The sequence below is a fragment of the Lemur catta genome, chromosome 11 (genome assembly GCF_020740605.2).
Source record: "Lemur catta isolate mLemCat1 chromosome 11, mLemCat1.pri, whole genome shotgun sequence".
Taxonomy (NCBI): Eukaryota; Metazoa; Chordata; class Mammalia; order Primates; family Lemuridae; genus Lemur; species Lemur catta.
The window spans coordinates 9,306,426-9,329,827 of NC_059138.1; the positions used below are offsets into that span (position 1 = coordinate 9,306,426).

Here is a 23,402-nt window from a genome sequence, read left to right on the forward strand (position 1 = left end):
TATAGGTCCGTGACACTTGGTAAGATAATCTAGTAAGTGCAGGCAGAAGACAAAAGAATTATGGATAATGAGCTGTGGGATACTCCAGTGTTAAAAATCTGAGAGAACTGGAATACCTAGCAAGGAGACAGAGCAGAAATACCAGTGAGTTAAGGGGAAAACCAGGAAACTGTGGTCATGGTCGTGAAGTAAAGAAAAAAGGAATAGAGAGTGATTGCTTGTATTACATGCTTCTGTTGATAAAGTAACATGGGATAATTGGCCATTAGAGTTAGTAATATGGAAGTCCTTGGAGATTGAAAATATTTTTATATATACATATATAATGATGCTAGATTATGTATATTTGAAAGTATTTAAATTCCTTTTTGTGTCATGTCTGTCATTTTATTTTTCCTATTTGATTTTGTTTCCATTTAAAAAGCTATTGGTGTGAACTCTATTTGAATGAAGATACTCCCCTTTTGTCTTTCTTTTTAAATGTTTTTCTAATATTCCTTTTACTTTTATTAATGATATTCATCATCTGATGATTTTATGATTTCAAGGTGACCTACACCAAACCCATTATCATCTGATTGCATTCTTTTGGATTCCTGTAATACAGAGATCTTTATTAAGGACTGTGGAGAACTATCTAGGCTCTAGTCTCTGTCTTTTAGGTCTGTGGCTCACACATCCGTATAAAATGTGTAGATGCAGCAAGATAAAAAGAGAAACTAGCAAGTATAGACAGTAAAATATTTACTTTAGCAGGAAAGTGTATATATTAAGAAATTCTTTTTTATTTTTCTGTCATTTTCTTAAGTAAGTTTTTAGTTCCTGCTGTGGGGGAAGCCATTGGGGAAAAGGCAGAATCAGGATTTAAAACACTATACCAGCAGAAGCTGTAGCTAGGCAGCTTATTACTCTTGGCGTTAGAAAACTTGGGAGGAGCAGACAACCTATTAGTGACCCTAATGGCATTTATCACTGGCTGTATTTATTGAATTCTGTGTATTATGTCTCAGCTGAATCACAGAGAGAAGCATAAAACAAATAAATTACACAAAGTAATTCACTATCAGTGAGCCAGCTTTTTGTATTTGTTAAGGTGAAGAATTGGCATTAACCTGTAAATATGCTTTGGGGCTCTTTCATGTTTGTAAATAAGAAAAAATGAAACAACTTCTCTGCACTATATTGGGCTTAGCACAATTCTTCTCAACATATGTAGCATTTTCTGGCACTATCTTGCCCTATCACCACCACTATGTCCTTCTAGGAAAATAACTCCATAGCTTACTTTCCATTCAGATACCTCTCTCATTCTTCTCCTCACCTCTTTTTGAAAAATAATTATGGCAAAGGACAGAAGGGGAAAGTGACCTAATGTTAAGAGTCAGTGGAATATTGAGTATAGTATGCAAAGCCCTGTTTTTGAGCTTAAGAGTGCCTGCAAAGTCACTTTCTCGTCCTTTAAAGATTGAAACATGACCAGCCACATGTAAATACAAGTGACTGAATGATAAATCAGCTGTGTCTTAGTCCATTTGAGCTGCTATAACAAAATATGATAAACTGTGTAGCTTACAAACAACAGAAATTTATTTCTGACAGTTCTGGAGCCTGGGAAGTCCAAGGTCAAGACACTGGCACATTCTGTGCCTGGTGAGGGATCGTTTCCTAGTTCATTAATGGTGCCTTCTCACTGTGTCCTCACGTGGCAGAAGGACAAGCAAGCTGCCTAGGGCCTCTTTTATAAGGGTACTAATCCCATTTATGAGGGCTCCATCCTCATGTCCAAGTCACCTCCCAAAGGCCCCACCTCTTAGTACTATCACTTTGGGGATTAGGTGTCAATACTATCACTTTGGGGATTAGGTGTCAACATAAGAATTGTGGAAGGGACACAAACATTCAGACCATAGCGAGCTGTGATCTAAGAAATGAAGATGTGGCCTTCCTGGTGTGCCACACTCCTCCTCCCTTTCCTCCCATTTCTTTTACAGACTCTTTTGTCTTCCCACTTTTCTTCTTTCCGTTGCATGAATATGGGTATTATTTTCTCTTTCACCCTCTTGCCATGGCCTCTCTTATTAAACTTTGCACGTGGTATTCATTATTATGCAGCCTTTCCTTCCTTTTCTCTCCCTCGCTAGCTCCCCCGAGCCTGGCTTTCCTCGTGTGCCCCTATAGCTTCTAGTGTTCTGTGCTTGACTGACAGTGTCAGTTCTGTGATGGCCCAGTTGTGTCTATACCTACTCTTAGACTTCAAACCTCTTGGGACTGTGATAACTATTATATTAGTAGTCTTGACATATATATTTAATAAGCTTTTGAGAAATTGAATTCAGTCTCCCATATATGGAGGAGTCACCAGTGTGTAGTTTTGGCTCTGACCTTTCCTCTGCTCTGTTTCTGCCTTTACAACTTATAGCTGAACTTGGACACTGAAATATTCTGTAATCTAAAACTCTAAGCTGTCTAAAATATAGTTCTTATTTTGTTTTAACCAGGGATATTATGATCTAATCAAATTTATAAGACTTTATTTTTTTAAAATTAAGATTATATACTGTTTATGGAAAATGTTGAGAAGGATGATTAGAAAGGTCAATTGATTCAGTTAATAAAATTCCTTAAATACTAGGCTACCTTATAGGAATACATGGTGGTGACTTGTTAGGAGAGTTTTACATTAAATCATTCCAGTTGCCATGTATTTAGATGGGCAGCTGTAGTCTGTAAGTAATGACGACCCACTCTCTTTATCTCTTACCTAGATGTTTGAACAAACCTCATTCCCTTCTAAAAAACTGATAATGGGTCTTTTAAGACCAACTTCTTGTAAGAATGATTGAAAGAGAATAAAGTAACTATAGTCTATGTGCTTAAGTGTAATTCATGTTATAAATTTTGTTTTCTGGACCCACATCATATAACACATGTGATGTAGCGGAAACATTCTTTTCACACAAACTCTTATTTAGGCTTTGACGTATTATTCACCTCAGAGAAAACATGCTAGGTTATATGAACTATATAAAAATTCATTTTAATGTATTGTTTATTCTGTCTGATGTATAACATATAATTCAATATGCACATAGTCTTTGTTCTCCATATTTGCAGTGTAAATATTCTATAAATTTTATTTCCTTGGTCCTCCCTTCTTAGTGATTTCATCTTTCTTTTACTCTTTCCAGAAAAAAGGAGAAAACTACTTTTCTTCCAAAACCCTTTTACCTTAGGTTTGCTGTTTAATTTATCTTTCTCTTCTTTGTATCTCATCGTTCCTTTGCTCCAACTAGGCAGGTTATTAATTAAATATGTAATCTGGTTCTCTAGAATGGAAATAATCTCATTCCCAGAAGCTGCTGGTCACTTGTGTATAATTGTCTGAGCACTGAAATCCTATCAAAGCCATAAAGGCAGACCCAATAGTTTCCTGATTGTAGAAAAAAGCTATCCTCTTATGTCATGAAAGTCACTAACAATATATTAATATTCTACCACCTGCATGTATAATATTCAACTACCAGCATTGGAGAGAAGCAATAAAGTTGTCTCTGATATAGCATACCATGCTTAGTATAATAGTGTGTTGTCAGATGTTACACTGAACATTAAATATTTTATTAAATATGTGATTATAAAATTGCTATTAAATATTAAAGAATAATCTTTATAACATTTTGAGTACGGATTCAAATTTGAAATTATAATGTAAGTCAATGAAAAGGTGACTTTTTAAAATGTATCTTTTTCAAAATTTGTGGTATGCCTGAACTATAAAATATTTCAAAACTAAATTAATTATATATTCATTAAATATGTATACTATGAATAAATATTAAATATAAGATATTAAATATATAATCTAGTGAGCAATTTAAACTAGTGCAAATAAGTAGGATAAAATATTAATATAACTAAGAATATTGAAATTCTTGCTTTCATGATCTATGATTTTAATTAATATAAACATTGTGTACGGTAAGTCTGCACTTAACATTGTGTATAGGTTCTAAAAACTGTGACTTTAGGCAACGTGACATATAAAGAAACCAGTTTTACCACAGGCTAACTGATTTCAACAAGAGTTAGTTGGCTACAGCATATTTCTGGTAACAAAAACATCACCAAACTTCTAAATAAAAACCAAAACTCTTCAAATATTAAACATTGAAATAAATGTGAGCTATTCTTCTCCATTCAGATCCTTTGCCCATTTAAGAAAGATCAATAAAAATCACATCTAGGCCTTTGGCTAAGATCAAGTGAAGAAAGATTGATGGAAACAGGTAAGATAATTATCTACTTGCTCTTCCAGTCCATAGTGGAGGGTGGCGGGCAGCTCGGGGGGCCAGGCGGGAGCCAGTGTAGACAGGACACCATCCCACTGCAGGGCACACTCAAATATACGCCCACCCTCGCTCAGACCGGGACCACGTAGACATGCCAGTTCACCAAATGTGCACATCTTTGGGATGTGGGAAGAAACGGAGTATTTGGAGAAAATCCACGCAGACATGTGGAGCACGTGCAGACTCCACCCAGGCACTGGCCCCTGCCTGGAATCGATTTTTTTTTCTCGTTAACATTATAAGGAAACAACGTTGAGTGAAAAGACATTATTGGAGGACTTTCTGTGTATAAATGGAGATTGTAAAGCCCCAACTAATTCTGTTAGTAGTCATATTCCATTCCCGGGCATACTAATTACAGTTGATTATTTTAAAGGAGGGAGAAAAGAAGGAAAATTATGTGTTATAGAACATACTTGGTATGATTTCAGTCCTATTAAATCTATTGAATCTTGTTTTATAGCCTAGAACAGGGGTTGGCAAATGACAGCTTGCAGGCCAGCTGCCTCTAAATAAAGTTATGCTGGAACACAGCCATGCCCATTGTTTTCTTATTTTCTGCAGCTGCTTTTATGCTACCGTGGCAGAGTTGGGTAGTTATGACAGAGACCTCATAGCCTACAGGGTCTAAAATATTGACTCTCTCTCTTTAAGAAGAAAAGAAAAAGAAAACCCTGCTGGTCCTGGCCTAGAATATGATCTACTTTGAGGAATGTTCTATGTACGGTTAAAACAGAATGTATATACCTGCTGGTGGGGGCTGGAATGTTCTATACATGTCAATTAGATGAAGCTGATAGTGTTTTTTAAAATTCTCACTGCTTTTTTTTTTTAACAGCTTTATTCAGATGTAATCATATTCCGAACAATTCACCCATTTAAAACGTGCAGGCCCAGTGGGTTTTGGTATGTTCACCAATAGGTACGACTGTCACCATTTTCAGTGGTGGTGACAATGTGGGACAACAGGAACTCTTACTCATTGCTGTCAATTTTGTAACGTTTTTATCACCTCGAAAAGAAGTGGTTACCATCCGCCTTCTCCCCCAGCCCACACAACTACTCGTCTCCTTTTTGTCTCTCTAGGTTTCCCTACTTTGGACTTACAAATGGATGGAATCATATGTTATATGGACTTCTGCAGTTGGTTTCTTTCACTTAGCATGATATTAATATTTTCCAAGTTCATCCACGTTGTAGCATGTATCAGTACTTTGTACCTTTTTATAGCCAAATAATATTCCCCTTTATGGCTATACCACATTTTGGTTGGTCTTTTATCCATTGATGGACATTTGGGTTGTTTCCACCTTGTGACTATTATGAGTAATGCTGCTATAAACAGGGTACAAGATTTTATACGCACATGTGTTTCGATTTCTCTCTAAGTCTGGTGTATACCTAGGAATGAAACCACTGGTCAAATGGTAACTCTGTGTTTAATCACTTCCTGCCAGCCCATTTTCTCCTCTATTGAGATCCTTATTTTTTAAGAGCAGTTTTAGGTTCACAGCAAAATTGAGAGGAAGATAAAAAGATAGCCAAGCTATCCCTTCCCCTACATATGCCTAATTTCCCCATTACCAACACCCTCTACCAGAGTGGTACATTTGTTACAATTGATGAACCTACATTGACACATCATTATCACTCAGAATTCATAGTTTACATTAGGGTTCCTTCTTGGCATTGTGCATTCTATGGTTTGAACAAATGTATAGTTACATGTATCCACCATTGTAGAATCATAGAGCAACTGCTGTCCTGAGCTGCTGTTTTCTGTTGTCTGAATACCATTATTTCACTTTTTTTTTTTTTTTTTTCTGATTTTCTAAGTGGTTATAGTGAGAGGTTAATTCTCATTGCATGGGTAGAAGTAGCAGCCTGTACATTTTAATTTCTTACTAGCCCACACAATTTACATTGTTCATGTTGATTGCTTAGTTACAGAATTGAATATTCATTTGTTTGTTTACGAACTAGAATGAAATATGCTTTCTGTAAGCCTCATGTGATTTTGTGACAGTGCCTCTCTTCCCTACTTCTCCATTTATTAAAACAAACCGTAAGCTTGGCCGCATGTGTAGAGCATGCCTGGGGATTGATTACCTACGGTGTGGAGTAACTTTGCATTGCCCTGGCAGGGCTGCTTGATTACCATGCAGCTCTGGTCGGGCACACAAGCAAAGCAGATTACAATTAAGGGCCAGGATTTTGGAAGAAGTGAAATTGCATCCTGTGAGGGAGATGTAGCAAGATTTCCCTGTGCTAGTGTGGGCATCTGTTGTTCAATGCAGAAGGGGAGGGAGGAGGAGGAAAAGGAAAAGAAGGAGAGAGGCAGGAGGAGGGACAGGGGCAGAGGGAGGAGACAGGACCTCTTGAATCTGTGACACCTGTGCAGGTGGATTCATGCCTCTCAGACTTGGCTGTCCACCATAAAATTAGGATGATAAAACTTAACCTTGTATAAGTGCTATAGAAATTAACTAAAATTATGTTAATTAAATATTAAATGTATGAATAAAATACAGAGATTGGCAGAGAGCAAATATACAAAATATTCAAAAACTGTCTCCTGGAAGGTTTCCTCTAGGGAAGTGATTGGTCCCCAACCTTTTTGGCACCAGGGACCAATTTCATGGAAGGTAATTTTTCCACGGACAGTGGGCCAGGGGAATGTGGAGCGATGGGGAGGGGCTCACTCGCCTCCTGCTGTGCAGCCTGGTTCCTGCCAGGCCAGGGACCAGCTCAGGGGTTGGGGACACAGCTCTAGGCTAAAAGCCATGAGTTCTTCCTTTTTGCAGCTTATGTTTCCCTCTTTATCTAAATCAACAGGTTTTTTGCAAAATTTTATTTTTTCCTTATCATCGCTCCCTCCTCACTCTGTTCCCCAATCATTATTTTAACTGTGTGATATGGAGATTCCGTCTGTATTTTTTTGTTGTTATGGTTGTTTTCTTTGGATGTTCATTAGTATATAAAGAAATCCTTACATAATTATTTTGGGAAACAAAATTATTTTCTACCTTGTGGTGCTGATTCCTGGGCTACTGAGTTTGAGAAGATGAGATCAAGCATCTTAAGAGATAAAACGTTGCCTCAATCAGATAACTTGACTAGAGTCATTTATAACAACCTCAGCGAGTACTATTTAATGTTCTTATAATCAGAGTCTAAGAGTTTTCAGTTAATTTTTAATTTTCCTTCACACTTTTGTTTGCTTTCACAGATGTCATTATTAATTTTCTTTTTAGTTATCAAATTAAGATATGCTTTATAAAATTTTGCAAAGAAAAATTCATCCCATCCCCTGAGATAATCAGTGTGAATACCTTGACTCATTCACTTCTGTAATTTCCTCCATGCTGATACAAAAATGTACAAATATATTTTTTGTTTTTATTTTATTATTTTCAAATAATACAGTCAAGATAATGAAGAGTACATACATTTTTCTAGAACTTGCCTTTTTTACTGAATAACATGTGGTGGACATTCCCTCTAGGACAGTAGACAAAGGTCAGTTCTAAAAGCTGCTTACTTTCCCTAACAGGGTACATTGTTTTATTCCACTCTCCCTGTATTGTTGACCATTCAACCTTTTCTTCCCTTATTATTTCCCCCGTTTGTTGTGCCGGTATCCTATGCACTGTAATTTACTTAATTTTTTAATAGGATAGATTCCCAGAGTGGGATTGCTTGTTTCCAGACTATATCCCATTCACCATTTCACTAGTCTATGTCTGTACCCATTTCTATTCAGCCTGATCAACACTCACTCTTAATTTTTGACAGTTCCTTAAGTAAAATATAGTATCCTACTATTGCATTAATATTTATTTCCTTTCCATTATTATATTTGCCATGTTTTCATATACTTCCCCTTGCATTTCTTTTCCTTTAAATATATTTATTTCAAAATATTAAGAGGGTACAAATGTTTTTGGTACATGGATCACTTTTGTAATGCTTGAGTCATGGCTATAAGTGTGCCCATAACCCAAATAGTGTTCATTGTACCGATTAGGTAGGTTTTCACTCTTCTTCTCCTCCCTCCTCCCCTGCTGCTTGATTTCCACTGAGTTTTACTTCTCTCTGTGCACATGTGTGCTCATTGGTTAGTTCCAATTTAATAGTGAGTACATGTGGTGTTTGTTTTTCCATTCTTTAGATACTTCACTTAGGATAAGGGTCTCCAGTTCCATCCAAATTGTTGCAAAAGGTATTAATTCATCCATTTTTATGGCTGATTAGTACTCCATGGTATACATATAGCACATGTTGTTAATCCCCTCATGAGTTGATGGGCATTTGGGTCGATTCCACATCTTTGTGATTGTGAGTTATGCTGCAATAAACATTCGAGTGAGGTGTCTTTTTGATAAAATGACTTCTTTTCCTTTGGGTAGATACCCAGTAGTGGGATTGCTGGATCAAGTGGTAGGTCTACTTTAAGTTCTTTGAGGAGTCCTCATACTGTTTTCCATAGAGGTTGTACTAATTTGCCTTCCCACCAACAGTGTATAAGCATCCCTTTCTCTGTGCATCCACACCAGCATCTATTGTTTTTGGACTTTTTAATGAAAGATGTTCTGACAGGGATAAGGTGATAGCTCATTATGGTTTAAATTTGCATTTTGCTAGTGATTAGTGATATTGAGCATTTTTTCATATGTTTATTGGCCATTTGTCTATCTTCTTTTGAAAAGCTTCTGTTCATGTTTTTGTCCACTTTTTTAATGGAGTTGTTTGCTCTTTTCTTGCTGATTTGCTTAATAAGTTCTTTGTAGATTCTGGATATAAGCCCTTTATGGGATGTATAGTTTGCAAATATTTTCTCCCATTCTGTAGATTGTCTATTTGCTCTGTTGATTATTCCTTTAGCTGTGGAGAAGCTTTTTAATTTAATCAAGTCCCATTTATTTTTGTTGTTGCTGTGATTGCCATAAATTCTTTGCCTAGGCCAATATCTAGAAGAGTTTTTCCTACATTTTCTTCTAGAATTTTTATGGTTCCATGCCTTACTTTTAAGTATTTTATCCATCTTGAATTATTTTTGTGAATGGTTAGAGATATGGATCCTGTTTCCATTCTTCTCCATGTGGCTATCCAGTTTTCCCAGCACCATTTATCGAATAGAGATTCTTTTCCCCAGTGTATATTATCTGCAGAGACCCTTTGCATTTCTTGTGTGGCTTTCCTTGTGTGAATACCCTTTGACACCTTCTCTATTGAATTTTGTTTTTCCTTTACCACTGTGGAGTGCTCTTCGTATGTTAGGGACAGCAGTTCTTCTGGATTTTATATTTTGCATATATAAGAGGGTTATATTTTGACTTTGTTTATTATTATATCTTTTTCCATAAACATGTTACATTTTTACAGTCTAATATCTATCAGCTTATTTATCATTATATGTTTTCTGTCTTTCCTAAGAATGTCTCTTACCCAAAGTTATACAAATATTTAAATATCTTTTTGACACCATTATTTAGAGACTTATCTATGAAAACAGTTGAATTATTTGTATTTATGAACACAGTCAAAATGTGGTAACAGTTTTGCTTATTGTATTTTGTGTTACCCTTGTTTCTCCCTCCCCTTAAGTGATGCAGTTTTGTAGAGAAATGTTAGAGCAAATCTTTAAATGACCGGTTCCTCCTTTCTTTAGTCTGAGTGCTTTTTTTTCTTGCGTCTGTGGTCCTGCTTTTCTTCAGCAATGTTCTCAAACATCCTTCTCCGAACATTCTTTTCATGAAAATCCCGTCCTTCCTTCAGATATCACCTGCTCAAATCCTTCTTCCCTTCTGCCTCAGGGACACTTTTATAAAATATACAGGTTGATTAACAGTGATTAATAAAATCAGGAGGAAATAGTGCATTTATGTAAAGAACTTTCTCTACAAAAAAAAAAAAAAAAAAACCAAAAAACCTTATTGTTCTGTTTCTTAAATGTGTATATGTGGGAGGCTATATACTTAAACCCATTAAAGTACAAAGGTTAGATTGGGCTTGAATTTTGGGTCCATCTCTTCTTATTAGCCTTATAATCTAGGGGAAGCCACTTAACTTCTCTAGTAATAACTTTTATTTTAACTGAATAGCTTCAATTGTGCTTACTGTGTGCCAGGAGTTTTTTGAGTGTTTTACACATACTAACTCTTAATTCTCACAGCCAATTTAAATTATCCTCATTTTACACAAGGAAAAATGAGGCTCAGAAAGCTTAAATGATTTGTACAAGCTAGGAAGTGGGGGGAGGGTCGTTCAAAATACTAAGTGCCTGATACATGTTTCTGTCCTCATTTTTCTTTTCCACTCCCCCTTTCCCCTTCCTCCCCTCTCTTGGCTTTTCTCTTTGTATGATTTTTCTGCCTTTTCTTACCTCCTCCTCCCCTTCCTTCACCCTTCTTCTCTTTTTTTCTTTCCCTTCTTCCTCTTCTCGCCCTTTCATCCTCTCTTCTCTCTCTCTCTTCCTCTCCCCCCTTCCTTCTCCTCCTCTACCTCTTCATTTTATTTATATCATTATCAGCATCTGTGTCCTTGGCACTTTGGGGAATACCAAGATCAATCAGAGAGAGATCTTGCTTCAAAGAATTTACTGTCTAGTAGAAGCTAAAAGACATATACAGAAATTGCTTAAAACAAAATAGAAAGTGTGAGAGGTTTAGTGCTACTGAAGTTTTAAGGGACTAATAGTGTCTTTCTCGGAGGCAAAAAAGGCTCAGTGGAGAGAGATTCTCCTTCAGGGTTATCAGGAAGGTCTTATCAAAGACAGCAGTTGCCCTCTACTGCTTCATGTTTAGGCATATTTTCTAAATTTAGCAGTCTCCCTTTCCATTATTACATGTGGTGGATCTTAAGCTCATTAATTGATCAGCCCTTTTTGGACTCTTATTTTGTTATGAGTAAGTGACAAATGTGGTAAGAATTGAAATAAAAATTAGAAAGGAGTCTGGGTGGACCATTTGTGGAAAGTTTGGGATACCTTTTAGTACCAACAAGTCAGTGCCCCTAGACTGAGGATAGCAAGAAGAGGTATATTGGTGTATCTAAGTCACAGTAGGCAGAAATGTGGTCAGTGGCTACACAAATCCATATGCTCATAGTCAGTTGCTATGTGTAATCAGTCCCCAAAGAGTTCTGAGAATGATCTGCTTGTGTAAACTGTCATTTATATCATAACATAGCTCTTCTACATCTGGGAAGTGTCATTCCCAACAAGTACCTCTTCAGAGTGCCCAGGTGCCATGGCAACAGGCGCCTCAGGAAAAGTGAGATGGGCTTTTAATTGCAGCGTCAAAAAGTACATTTCAGGAAGTTTCAAAAACTAGTATATCATATGAGGAAAAGTTATAATTATTTGAGTCATCTCAGCATGAAGACGAGGTGTATTTTTGGCCTAGGTCTTAGAAATGAGCATCCTGGTTTAATGTGAAAGCATGTATGTTACATTGGAGAAAATTGCATTAAAAGTTAACCGACATAAGGTATCTTTTACCTATATGATTTTGTTTTCCTGTTAATATTTTATATGACAATATAAGTGAGTTTACATGATTGCTTTTTTTCGTTATTCACAGTGTAAGTTAAAAGGAGATCTAATTCTCTTTAAGGTGATCTGTCCTAAGGGGCAGATGTTCAGTTGCCTGTGTGTATCAGCTTATATTTTTCATTTTTATTTATTGCCAAAATCAATATGCTATTTGGAAACTGCCAAATTGGTTCTAGATATCTGAGGGACTAAAATCTGGAGAGTAATAAAGTCAGTCTTAGTAGGAGGTTGCTTGAACCAGACAGCACAGACCCAGAGTCCTAATTTTACGTGGTCGCCTTACACGGTGAAATAGATTGGATACGGGCCATGCAGACAAAATTCACTTGGTGTCTTGGATCTCAAGATCTCAGTTCCTCAGAAAGGATAATGGGGTTATTGGAAAGATAATTTCTTTTATCCTTTCCAATCCTAATATTCTGTGATCCATATGAATATTAATTTGCATTTGTTTGAATGGTGGTGGGTGGAAGCATTTTAAAGAAACTTTAAAAACATTAATAAATGAATTTATTATATATAACAAGAAAAAAATAAAGAGCAAGAACTAATGGTCTGTTTTTGGTCCTAATAGTGATAAAGTATAAGGTAGTTAACCTAAATATGTATAAATTGAAATAGAGAGTAATAGATGTGGTATGCAGGGAAATTTTGAGGAAGAAAGTTTATAGAAAGATGTGAAAGCCAGGCAAGGTGATTTTATAATGTAGGTACTTCCATTTACTTTCCAATTCTACCTTATTCTGAAATAGGCTTTGCTTTTTTGCACATAGTTGATGTTCAATGAATATTTGTGAAATGGATTGGTTAATGAAAAAATGACTGGGCCTGGCTCATCCAAGCTAAGCAATTTATGTGGTACAGATCTTTGTGGTAGAGCTACATCTCTTATCATTTAGTCCTAGGAAGACGTATAGCTCAAAGAAGTTGGCCCAACACGGATAAATTAGATTGGATTTGACCTAACAGATATTTCCGATTAAGAACCTTAAAAAAAATGTTCAAAAAAAAAGGACAAGGTTAATATTGTTTTTTTTTCATATTCATCTCTGTTAATTTTATCCTGAAGGAACACACAATGTGTTCTGAGTCCGATTTCCTACGACATCGGTCTCCTTTGCTCTACTTTTTTACCCCTTGGCCCATGTGATGAGAGCTAGATCAGCAGTTCTCTGCTGGTAGTTGCACACCCATAAGTGAAGGACAAAGCAACGTGATTTTATTTGTTTGTTGTTTGTTTTTTCTCTGCTTATTAAGTGGCAGATGGCAGCTGTGTTCTCCCCCTCCTGAAAGGGCCTCTTTGGAAATTTTACGAACCTGAATCCTAACCCCCGCAGGATATTAGTAAAATCTTTCAGGAGCCAGATAGTCTCCTGTGTCTTGGATATATTTTTTTAAGTGTTTCTTGGATTTTATGACCTAGAATTGTCTCCATGTTCTGGGGCTTGTTCATCTTTTTTGACCAGGGAGATAACATTGCAGTCTTCCTTTAACTAGAAACCTAGTTCGTTAGGTAACAATTTGGACCTTTTTGGAAGACATAATATAAATTTTGGTATCTTTTGAGTCATACCAGTGAACTAGATAAATGATTACATTTCTCATTCTCATGGTATGTGAAGGGTAGAATATTTCCACAAGAAGTGAAAGTGAACATTCCCTTCTTTATATCACACACATTTCTGAAATTCAGGAGGTTAGAGGTTTTTGCAGGAATCCTGAGAAATCCAGAGATGTTTCATTTCTCCACATGTGTTTTAAGTGGGAAGAGATTGTACCAGGTTATGTAAATATTTTACATAAAAATAATAAATATGGCTTACATGGATGAAGTAAGATAGGCTTTTGAAAATGAGTTGTGAAAAAAATATGGCAGGGAAGAAGAAAAGTAAGGTAATTGTAATATTGTTGCAAACAACCACATTTGGGAATCCCTCCCTGTATTTAGTAACTGTGACTCTTTCAGTTTTTCAAACCTATCTAAAAGACTCCTGTTTCTGGAAATATGTCAATAGGATGTTTGGAAAGTGTCTTTGAACTGACTCATGCTCGGCAGAGGATACCAATCCTCAGGATCACTTGTTCTGTTCAAATCTGTTGACAACTGGGAACTTGTGTTGAGGGCACAATAATGTAAAGACTGTGTGTGTGTGCAGAAGGTAATATGCAAAGATGATGAGTGTTTATGTTAGGGTCTTTGAATTGGGAGTTTTTTTGAACTGATAATCTTCTTAAATTTTTATCTATTTGTTTCAAAAGATAAGGATTGACTGGCGTTGTGACTGAGTTAATGAATTAGTTGGGTATGTGTTTGCCTCAGTCGTATTCTGTTGAAATCAAGAGAGCATGAAGTGACATCCTCCATACTTTAAAAATAGTCTCTGTGTTTCTTTTTTGTTTTGATTATGTTAGTTTTCTCGCTGTCCTTATAATGACAGTTTTAAACTTTCACAAATAAATAGACCGAACTAGTCGACTTACTTGGAACTGTTTCTTTCAGCTTTTTGCCTGAATTCATCAGTGGAGACTTTGATTCTATTAGGCCTGAAGTCAGAGAGTACTACACTATTAAGGTAAACCATATATTAAGATATTTTATCTTAATATAAATTATATTTATAAATTTATAAGTTAAATTTATAAATTATAATTTATAATTATAAAATATATATATAATAACCATGTATTAAGATCTTTTTCATATGATTGCTTTTCCTATGTTGGTTCTGATTTCCTTCATGTATAGGTAGGGATTGTGAAACTTATCGCTTGATTACTTTTTAAAGTTTTTATAAATTATAGCGGTTGGAATACACATTCAAAACAGTAATTTACAAAATTAAAAATGGGAACACAGTCTTACAGAAATTTTTATCATCAGATAAGCATTAATCAATCTTCTAAGCATATATATTTTAAATTAGGTTATTGTTTATATATTCCCATTTAATAATATACTATTGTTGCCCACATCTTCATTAGTTATTGTATATTTTTCACAGATCATTTTGATTTTATTTAATGAATGTACCTTATTTCACTTAACAAGTTCCCAATTGATGTACACTTAAGTTGTGCTTTTCTTTCTCTATTAAAAATAACTTTGTAAATGAATTGTTTTTGTAAATGAATTTTTATAAAAATGCATAATTGTGTGTTCCTAGAATTTTAGAATCAAAGATTTTTTTCTTTAACATTTAGTTTTCTTAAAATTATCATTACTCTGTTCTGAATAAAACTATTTATAACAACTTGAGATAAATATTTAATAATGGTCTACATCTTTTTAAGGTGCTCCTTTTGTCTTTATTGTTGGGCAAATCTTCCAGAGATCCTTGTCACTTAAGAACATATAAATGATCTAATTTGGAATGATATAATTCACATGGAAGTGTATTAAAGTAATTAATAATTCAAAGTTTCACTGGTTTTTGAAGACAATGCAGAGTTTTGGAAATAAAAATTATGGCATTAGTAATTCTTCCAGCCACAACACAGCAACTGGCATTAGCAAATTACACATATTACGTTATTAAGTATGAAATGTCTGATTTCCATAAGTACTGTTTGACGGTTAATATCTTTGACATTTCTTGATTTATTTTTATTGTGAAGGTACATCCTCATTCTTTCAAATGCGTGGTTTGGCTTGTGATTATCTTTCAAAAATTTTTAGAGCAATTTTTGTGAAACCATGGATAAGTCAAAAATTCGTGTTATTTTCAAATATGAGTTCTGTCATAGAACCAGTGCAGTGCAGACAGCTGGAAATATCAGCAACGTATTTGGGAAGGATGTGGCTAATGAACGCACAGTACATCAATGGTTTGAGAAGGTCCATTCTGGTGATTTTAACCTTGAAAATGAGCCACGTGGGCTACCTGAAACCAAGGTGGATAATGATGAGCTAAAAGCTGTAGTGGAAGTGAATCCATCTCAACCTATGCATGAGTTAGCAGCAAAGTTCAACGTTACTATTCCAACAATATTGGACCATTGGAAACAAATGGGCAAGGTAAAGAAGCTGGATAGATGGGTTCCGTATGGATTAAACAAGCATCAGGAGATAATTCATCTCGAAGCTTGCCTTTCTTTGCTGTCGCAACATAAAGGCAAGCCATTTCTACACTGTATTGTTATGTGTGATGAAAAATAGATTCTTTTTGACAATTGCAAGCATACAGCACAATGGTTGGATAAAGATGAAGTGCCAAAACATAGTCCAAAACTGAATATGCATCGGAAAAAGCTAATGGCTTCTGTTTGGTGGTCCAGTGTTGATATTAACCACTACACATGAAACCTGGTCAGTCAATTCAGCAGTCAATACTGCAACCAATTGGATGAAATGATGAGGATGCTTGTGATTAAGCAGCCGAGATTGCTCGGTAGAGAAAGGCCAATCCTCTTGCTCGATCACATGTTGCATACACAATGCTGCTCAAACTACCAAGGCTGGATTCGGAAACTCTGTCATCCACGTATTCACCAGACCTTGCACCAACTGACTAGGACTTTGGACCATTTCGTGCAAGGAAAAAATATTCAATTCTCAACAAGCTCTGGAAAATGCCTTTCATGATTTCATCGCGCCTTACTCTCTAGGCTTCTTTGCTGATGACCGACCTAAGCAAGCTAACATTAGGATGGCAAAAGTATATTATTGATAGTTTAGGCGCATACTTTGATTAATTGTACTTCTTGTTTAAGATATAATAAACTAAACTTTTAATTCAAAATTGGACATTTCATATTTAATGACATATATATACATATATATTTTTTAAGAGACAGATTGAAATCAAAAAACTTTAAATTCTTTTTGAGGCTTGGTGACAGATGAGATAAATGCAAAAAGAAGAGAGGAAGCCTTTCTTAGGAAGGAGGATTGGAAGGAAGGATAAAAGAAGGAAAAATAAAGAAAAGAAAAAGGAGAAAGAAAGGAAAACATGATTCTAGGTGGTACAGCAGAGGTACAGAGGTGTTTTAACAAAGTATAGGCTATTGTGATATGGAAATTCTGTGGCTGGCAGTGGATGCAAGTCTGTGCACATTCCATCTGCCCACCAGCTGATCAGACTTTCCCTCAGCAAATGAAGACTATTCCCAAGTCAGTGTTTGATATTCATGCTCAATTACTTTAACATTGGCATGTTCCTATTCATTCCCCACAGTCTCACTTCTCATTAACTCCATACCTCAACCTCATTGGGATGGAAAGCCTCAGCCTTGCTTACAGTGCAGAGTTTTACAAATGCACAGATATTAATCATATTTTCTGGAGCAGAAGGAACAGCGGGAGAGACAGGGACAAGTAGACTCAAAAACAAGTTGAAGATCTAGCCAGGTGTGACTCACCTCCCCCGTCTTTAATGCTGCTGGCTTGCCAAAACTGGAAGTGCCGGTCTGATCATTCCTGTCTGGGATGAGGAATAGGGGAAGCCAGCTTTTTTATTTCTCAGTGCTGTGAAATGGGGGTCAAGGATAAAGGAAAAATTTGAGTTAATACTCCTTGATGAACTTCTCTTAAATTTCCTGCTTCACTTTTTTTTAACCTTAAAAACCAAATTATATTTGTTAAGGTTTAGCTTTTAAAGTAAGATTTAGCTGAACCTTCCAATTCCTGAATTGAGTAGTTCTAAGTTGGTATAGTACAATCTAGTTTTCTTCATGTGTCAGTGAACATTGAACTCATTGCCTTTGAACTTCTAGGGTATGTTCCTAGAGGACGCAGATGATGTCTTTTATATAGTTAATATGCCCTGTAGAGCACATGGTGAGTGTTTGGCTGTAGCTTTAATAATGATGATAATTACAAAAAGTTAATGCAACATTACACACAATTCATATGAGCCATTATCTCCAACTTAAACAGTCTTTAAGCTGCTCTTTCACAAATGAAAGGAGGTAATCTCCACTTTCAAATATACCCCTACCCCACCTGCTCTGAGTTTTCAATGATGCTGAAACTGGAGCTCTAGTGAAAAATGTAAAATAAAGAAGAAATTTAAAATGCTAAACATTGTTAAAATCCTAAAGTGGACTGTACAGGCAACATTTAACATACCAAGTGTTGAACTTGGCAAATGGTGTGCAGTTCTTAATTTACTCTGTAGAGATCTTCCGTTCTAGATATCTGTAACATCTTTGTGCTTCCTCTTTTGCCTATTTGTCTTAGTTCTTCCCTGCCTGGTTCACTACTATTAATTCCGAATGAAGAAGGTCTCATTAATTTTCCCCTTGATATTTTATTTTTTTCCCCATTTTTCTGGGTCAGTCAATGCTTTTTTGATTCAAGGCTAAAATAACCTATTTCAATCTTCTCAATTATTCCATCTATAATGCCCACCTGCATTTCAGTTTTCTGAGCACTTTGTAAAAGAAACTACGCTATCTCATGTAATTCCTGATATTCTTTCATATTGTATAGTCTGTGGGGTCTTCGCTGGATAGAGGAAAGGGAGTGTTAAAGCATGCTTCCTTAATATTTAGGAGATTAAGGAACTAGTTACAGTATTTAGCTAATGCCTTAAAAAGTTACAGAATAGCAATGGTTTTCCATAAACATAGATGTATAGGATAGGAGATTAAAAGTATGTTACAAATATAGTAATAAAAGTATAAAATACAGTCATCGCTCCATATCCGTGGGTTCCACATTCATGGATTCAGCCAGTTGTGGATGTGGAACCTGTGGCTATGGAGGGCAGACTGAGGGAATTGAGTATCCGTGGACTTTGGTATCTTCTGGGGTCCTGGAACCAATGCCTCGTGGATATGGAGAACTCACTGTAATTTAAAATGTAATAAAAAAAAATAAGCAATATTCTTTAACCCAATTTTCTGAGGAGGAAACTGAGGCCCAGAAAGCTTCAGTGACTTGAACAAAATGGTAGACCTAGTCAGAGACAGCTCTAGGATCAGTGTCCATGTTTTCTACGAAAAGAATATTGTTAAAACTGGGACTCAGTTGCTGCCACTGTGGCTCAACCGGTAACATCTTTGGCCTATTTGGTAAGTCGTTTGTTCCTTGTGCTGGATATTTAGCATCCCTGGGAATGAATGTCAGCATCACCGTCAATGTGATACCTAAACACTCTACCTCACATCTCCAACATGTCTCCCAACCCTTTGATTCGGGGGCACCAAGGGTAAATAAAGGCGCAGTAGTTAGACCAGCCCAAGAATGACCAAAACCAAAGAAACTGATAAATTTTTAAATTACCTAAAAGCTATTTATAGGATATGGAATTGAGCCAAGGTAGAACAAACACTGTGAAGAATCAGGATGATTTGGTAATAGGAAATTAGCAAGGACATAGGCAAGCTTTAAATATGTCTTCCTTTATACTACTAGTGAGTATTTTGGCATTCCAGAAAGTGTTGTGAGCAACACAAAGCAATGTTCTAGACAGTATGGTGAAAATGACCCTAGTCCTAAATTAGGAATAGGACTCAAGGTCTAAGTTCTGATTTTATCTTCTCTGTTAATCCTTCTGAGTTCTAGAAGAACATAATATAGTATCAAAACAGTGGTCAAGAATACTGGATCATGGTGCCCAAAGACCCTTTGTAACTGCAGTTACAGAGGCAAGACTTGATTGAGGAGATGCAATGAACCCCTCTGTAAATGGTGAGTGAGACTAGCAGAAGGGGTAAGTTGAGGCTGAACTACCAATTTTCTATTACAGACAGAGTGAGATTATTCTAGGCCACCAGGCAGTTCCAGCACTCTAAACTGGAGCAGTGGAGGTAGAGATCCAGGTCGATTCTTGTCTCCTTGTCTTTCCTCATATCTTTCTCAGATTTGGGAAAGATAAGACTTTTTAAAGCAAATCACATGAATTATTGGAGACTATCTTTTATTAAACCAATATTTCTTAATGATATATTCCCATTGCCATTGAACACTGATGTGGCCATACCCAAATTTTTGAAGACTGCTCTTAACGGCAAGGATAGTATATCTAAACTTTTTAAACCAATGCTCCCTTTTACAAATATAAAATACTATAAATGTTACATACAGTGGCAGAAAGTTGCTCATCATTTTACATTTCATTGTTACCTGTATAAATGTTTCGGTTATATTTTAGGAAACTGAGGATTTGGGCTTAAATATAAATTGCTCAGTCAAAATAATTGGAAATTGGCATCTGGTTGGCATTTGATTAGAATGTGTGATTTTTCATAAATGGACTACTGAAAATGCTTGTATTTTAATTCCAGTTTAAAATGAGGACACTGATTCTCAAATAGTGGGGATAGGGAGGATAAGGAATTGGGAAGGGTGTATAGGTAAGTCTGGGTGTCAAATAACTAATAATCTTGGCTATTAGTGGGTAGTTTTTGATTTTTATAAGTAATTAAAGTTATTATTTTCTTGAAATAACTGTACAAATTATATTTGAGTTACCAGTTTACATATGTGAAAGTCTTACCACCACATGTGAGATTAAGTCATGTTTTATAGTCTGACTTCGTCATACGCTTACAGTAATGATTAAATAAGGCTATACATGTAGAATGCTCTAGAAATATTAAAGCATTATTTTAATATAAGCTAGCAGTATTTTGTTTTACTTTCCAAAATTGTTTGCTTAAGAGCTTTTTAATGTTTGTTGTTTCTCAGTAATATTGCTTTGTAAAAATATTTACAATGAGTTCATTTTCGTAAGTGCATAATTTGTGAGTGTAGATGTAATTCATAATCAAAATTGCTTAGAATATCCTTTTGAATCTGAGAAAGCCTCAGGTTCGATTCTATTTACATTTCACAGAATCTCCACATTTAAAAACATCTGCCCTGACCTACCTAATGGCATGAATCTTGTAATTTTCTACTCTGAGCTGTGTCTCTTTTCCAGTTCTTCCCCACCACGTGCCAACGACTTTTAGATATGGTGAATTTAATTAATTTAGTGAAAGTGACAAACTGGGCTGTTAGAAATTGTGAAAAATTAGCAAGTTTGGCTATTAGGCCAAACAGAGGAGACTATACAAAATATAAAGTGCAACTCCATTTATTGGTATATCTCTTTAAAAAATAAAAGCATAATGGAACAAAGCCTGGAGTACAGTAAAGTTTTAGGCTTAAGCATGAAGTCTAATTAACATATGCTGAGATATAAAGGCTTTGTTAAGGGAATTATAGACAGACAGTTTCCATTGACAACTGAGTGACAGGTTCTTCACTTCATATTCTTAACACTGGCTGTCTCACCCTTATTAGCATCTCACCAAGGAAATGAGACTGCCGGGGGAACATTATGTGCAGCTGTTTCTTGAATATACCTTAATTCTTATCTTGCCTCAATCATAGTCCTTTCAAATTGACTTTATTGCCATCTAAATTTTTTGAAGCCTGTTTTCTTTGAATTTGATTAACATACTTAGGGCATTTAGAAAAGGAGAGCCTTTGCCCTCTACAGTTAAGAACTCCCAGTGAGCACACAGGACCTCCAGGGGCCTGCCTGCCTCTGCTCACTCATGTTATCCTCCGGCCTGTTTTCCCTGGGCCTCTGTGACCATCTGTCTCTCCCCGATCATCTGGCTCATGGGAGCCCTACTCGTCAATCCTCCCCCTCACAGTTCCATAGGAGGTTGGGTATTCTGTCCTTTGTGCGTTCTCGAAGAGCTTGCAGTATACAGTTGTATCATAATTTTCCTACTTATCCCTGCTAACATGTGATCTTCTAGAACCTGAAGTCTGTGGTCATTTGTCCTGGCGTCCCTAGTCATTAGCAGGTTCTCACTGATGTTTCCCTGAAGCAGGTATCTAATCCTCCTTTTTTAGAACTGGAGCGGCAAAGCACAGGTCCTGCACCATACTTCATATAAAAAAAAATTTCTGTGATCACGTGAGTTTGTGAGGTTTGACATTCTATAATACATGCCCCTTTTGGAATTCCACATAATATTATCCACATATCATTTTAAGTAAGTTGCCAAAACTCTAATTTTATCTCAGTATTTTTCAAATGTATTGACCCCAGAACACCTACCCTTTACCCATCAACACTTATTTACTATACTGGTTTCCAATTAGGGAAATACATTTGGATGCTTAAACTTGTTTAACTATTTCAGAAACTTTTCAAAAAATCCAAATGGGCTTTCTCTGCTGTTAAAAAAAATAATCAACACATCCTTGAAAATAATAAAAGGGGATTTTTAGGGCAGTGAAAATATACTGTATGATGTTATAATGCTGGACTCATGTCATTATACATTTGTCCAAACCCACAGAGTGGACAACACCAAGAGTGAACCCTGATGTAAACTATGAACTCTGAGTGATAACTGGTTCATCCATTGTAACCAATGTACCAGTCTGGGGCCAGATGTTGATAATGGGGGTGGGGGGTTGCGCATGTGTGGGGGCAGGGGGGTATATGGGAAATCTCTGTACCTTCTTTTCAATTTCGCTGTGAACCTAAAACTGCTCTAAAAAAGTAAAGTCCTTAAAAAAATTAAAATGTTTTCCAGTCAATAAACTAATTATGACAACCTAAAAAAATAACAACAGCCACATTTTTTATGCTTAAAATACGCCAGATACTTTCATATGTGCTTTCATTTATAAATTCACTTAATTTTTGTGACAAACTTTAGTGGGTTATAACTATTATTATCTACATTTTATAGACAAAGAAGTAAAAAGAGATTGAGTGACTTGTCCAAGGTTACGTAGCTAGGAAATAAGGGTTGACTGAAGTGGGATCCAAACAGGCAGTCTGCTGCCATAATTCATGCTGTTTTGTAAACACTATGTCATAATCTTTTAGTTTAATGAAAGGAGTTTCCTCAAAATGAAGTGAACATCAGTTTGTCATGCTGAAGAAATTCTGTGGTCTCCTTTTCGCTGCAAGTATTTAACTTTTCTTTTCTATTTCTACTTAGCTCTAGGTAATTGAGCAACAATACCCACCAAGGCTACCTTCAGTTCTCCAACTCCAAGCCTACCACATCCTTGCCTTTCTGAGAGACTTGCTAGAGAGCTGTGGTGGGGACCCATTCTTTCCTTGGCATATTGATAGTGGTTGTGAAGAATGGTAGTTAGACCAAGAGCAGATTTCTGAGTCTGGATCCTTATGGAAACATTATAAAATTGAAGCTTATTCAGGCATCCTCACTCAGGAAGACTTTCTCTACCTCTATGTTTTAGGGGTCCCCGGGACCACCCCAGCTTTGGTGCTTCACAGGGAAGACTCAGAGGATTCAACATACAGTTGTATCCATGGCCATGATTTATTATAAGATACAAAGCAAGGTCAGCAAAGGGAAAACGTGCATGAAACACAGTCTGGAGAAAACCAGTCACAGGTCCATGAGTCCTCTTCCAGTGGATCACACAGGATGTGCTTCCTCAGATTGTGAAAGCAAGTGCAAGGTGTTGTCACCAGGAAGTTCATTTGAGATGTAGTGCCCAAAATTTTTCTGGCAACTGGTTACGTAGACACCCACACCTTTTCCATAGCGCGTACCAAAAATCCAGA

At 36.2% G+C, this 23,402-nt stretch overlaps 1 protein-coding gene across 5 annotated transcripts in view; it reads left to right on the top strand.

The window, feature by feature from the left end:
• The window catches only part of TPK1 (thiamin pyrophosphokinase 1), a 323,125-nt gene that overhangs the window by 146,101 nt on the left and 153,622 nt on the right, over positions 1–23,402 (top strand). For 4 of the 5 annotated variants that reach the window (XM_045564370.1, XM_045564369.1, XM_045564368.1 and 1 more), the window contains one exon: positions 14,405–14,477. The exons of the other annotated variant lie outside the window; for it this stretch is intronic. In XM_045564370.1, the coding sequence (XP_045420326.1) occupies positions 14,405–14,477 (73 nt within the window). The remainder of the gene's footprint in view (positions 1–14,404; positions 14,478–23,402) is intronic. 5 annotated transcript variants of the gene reach the window in all.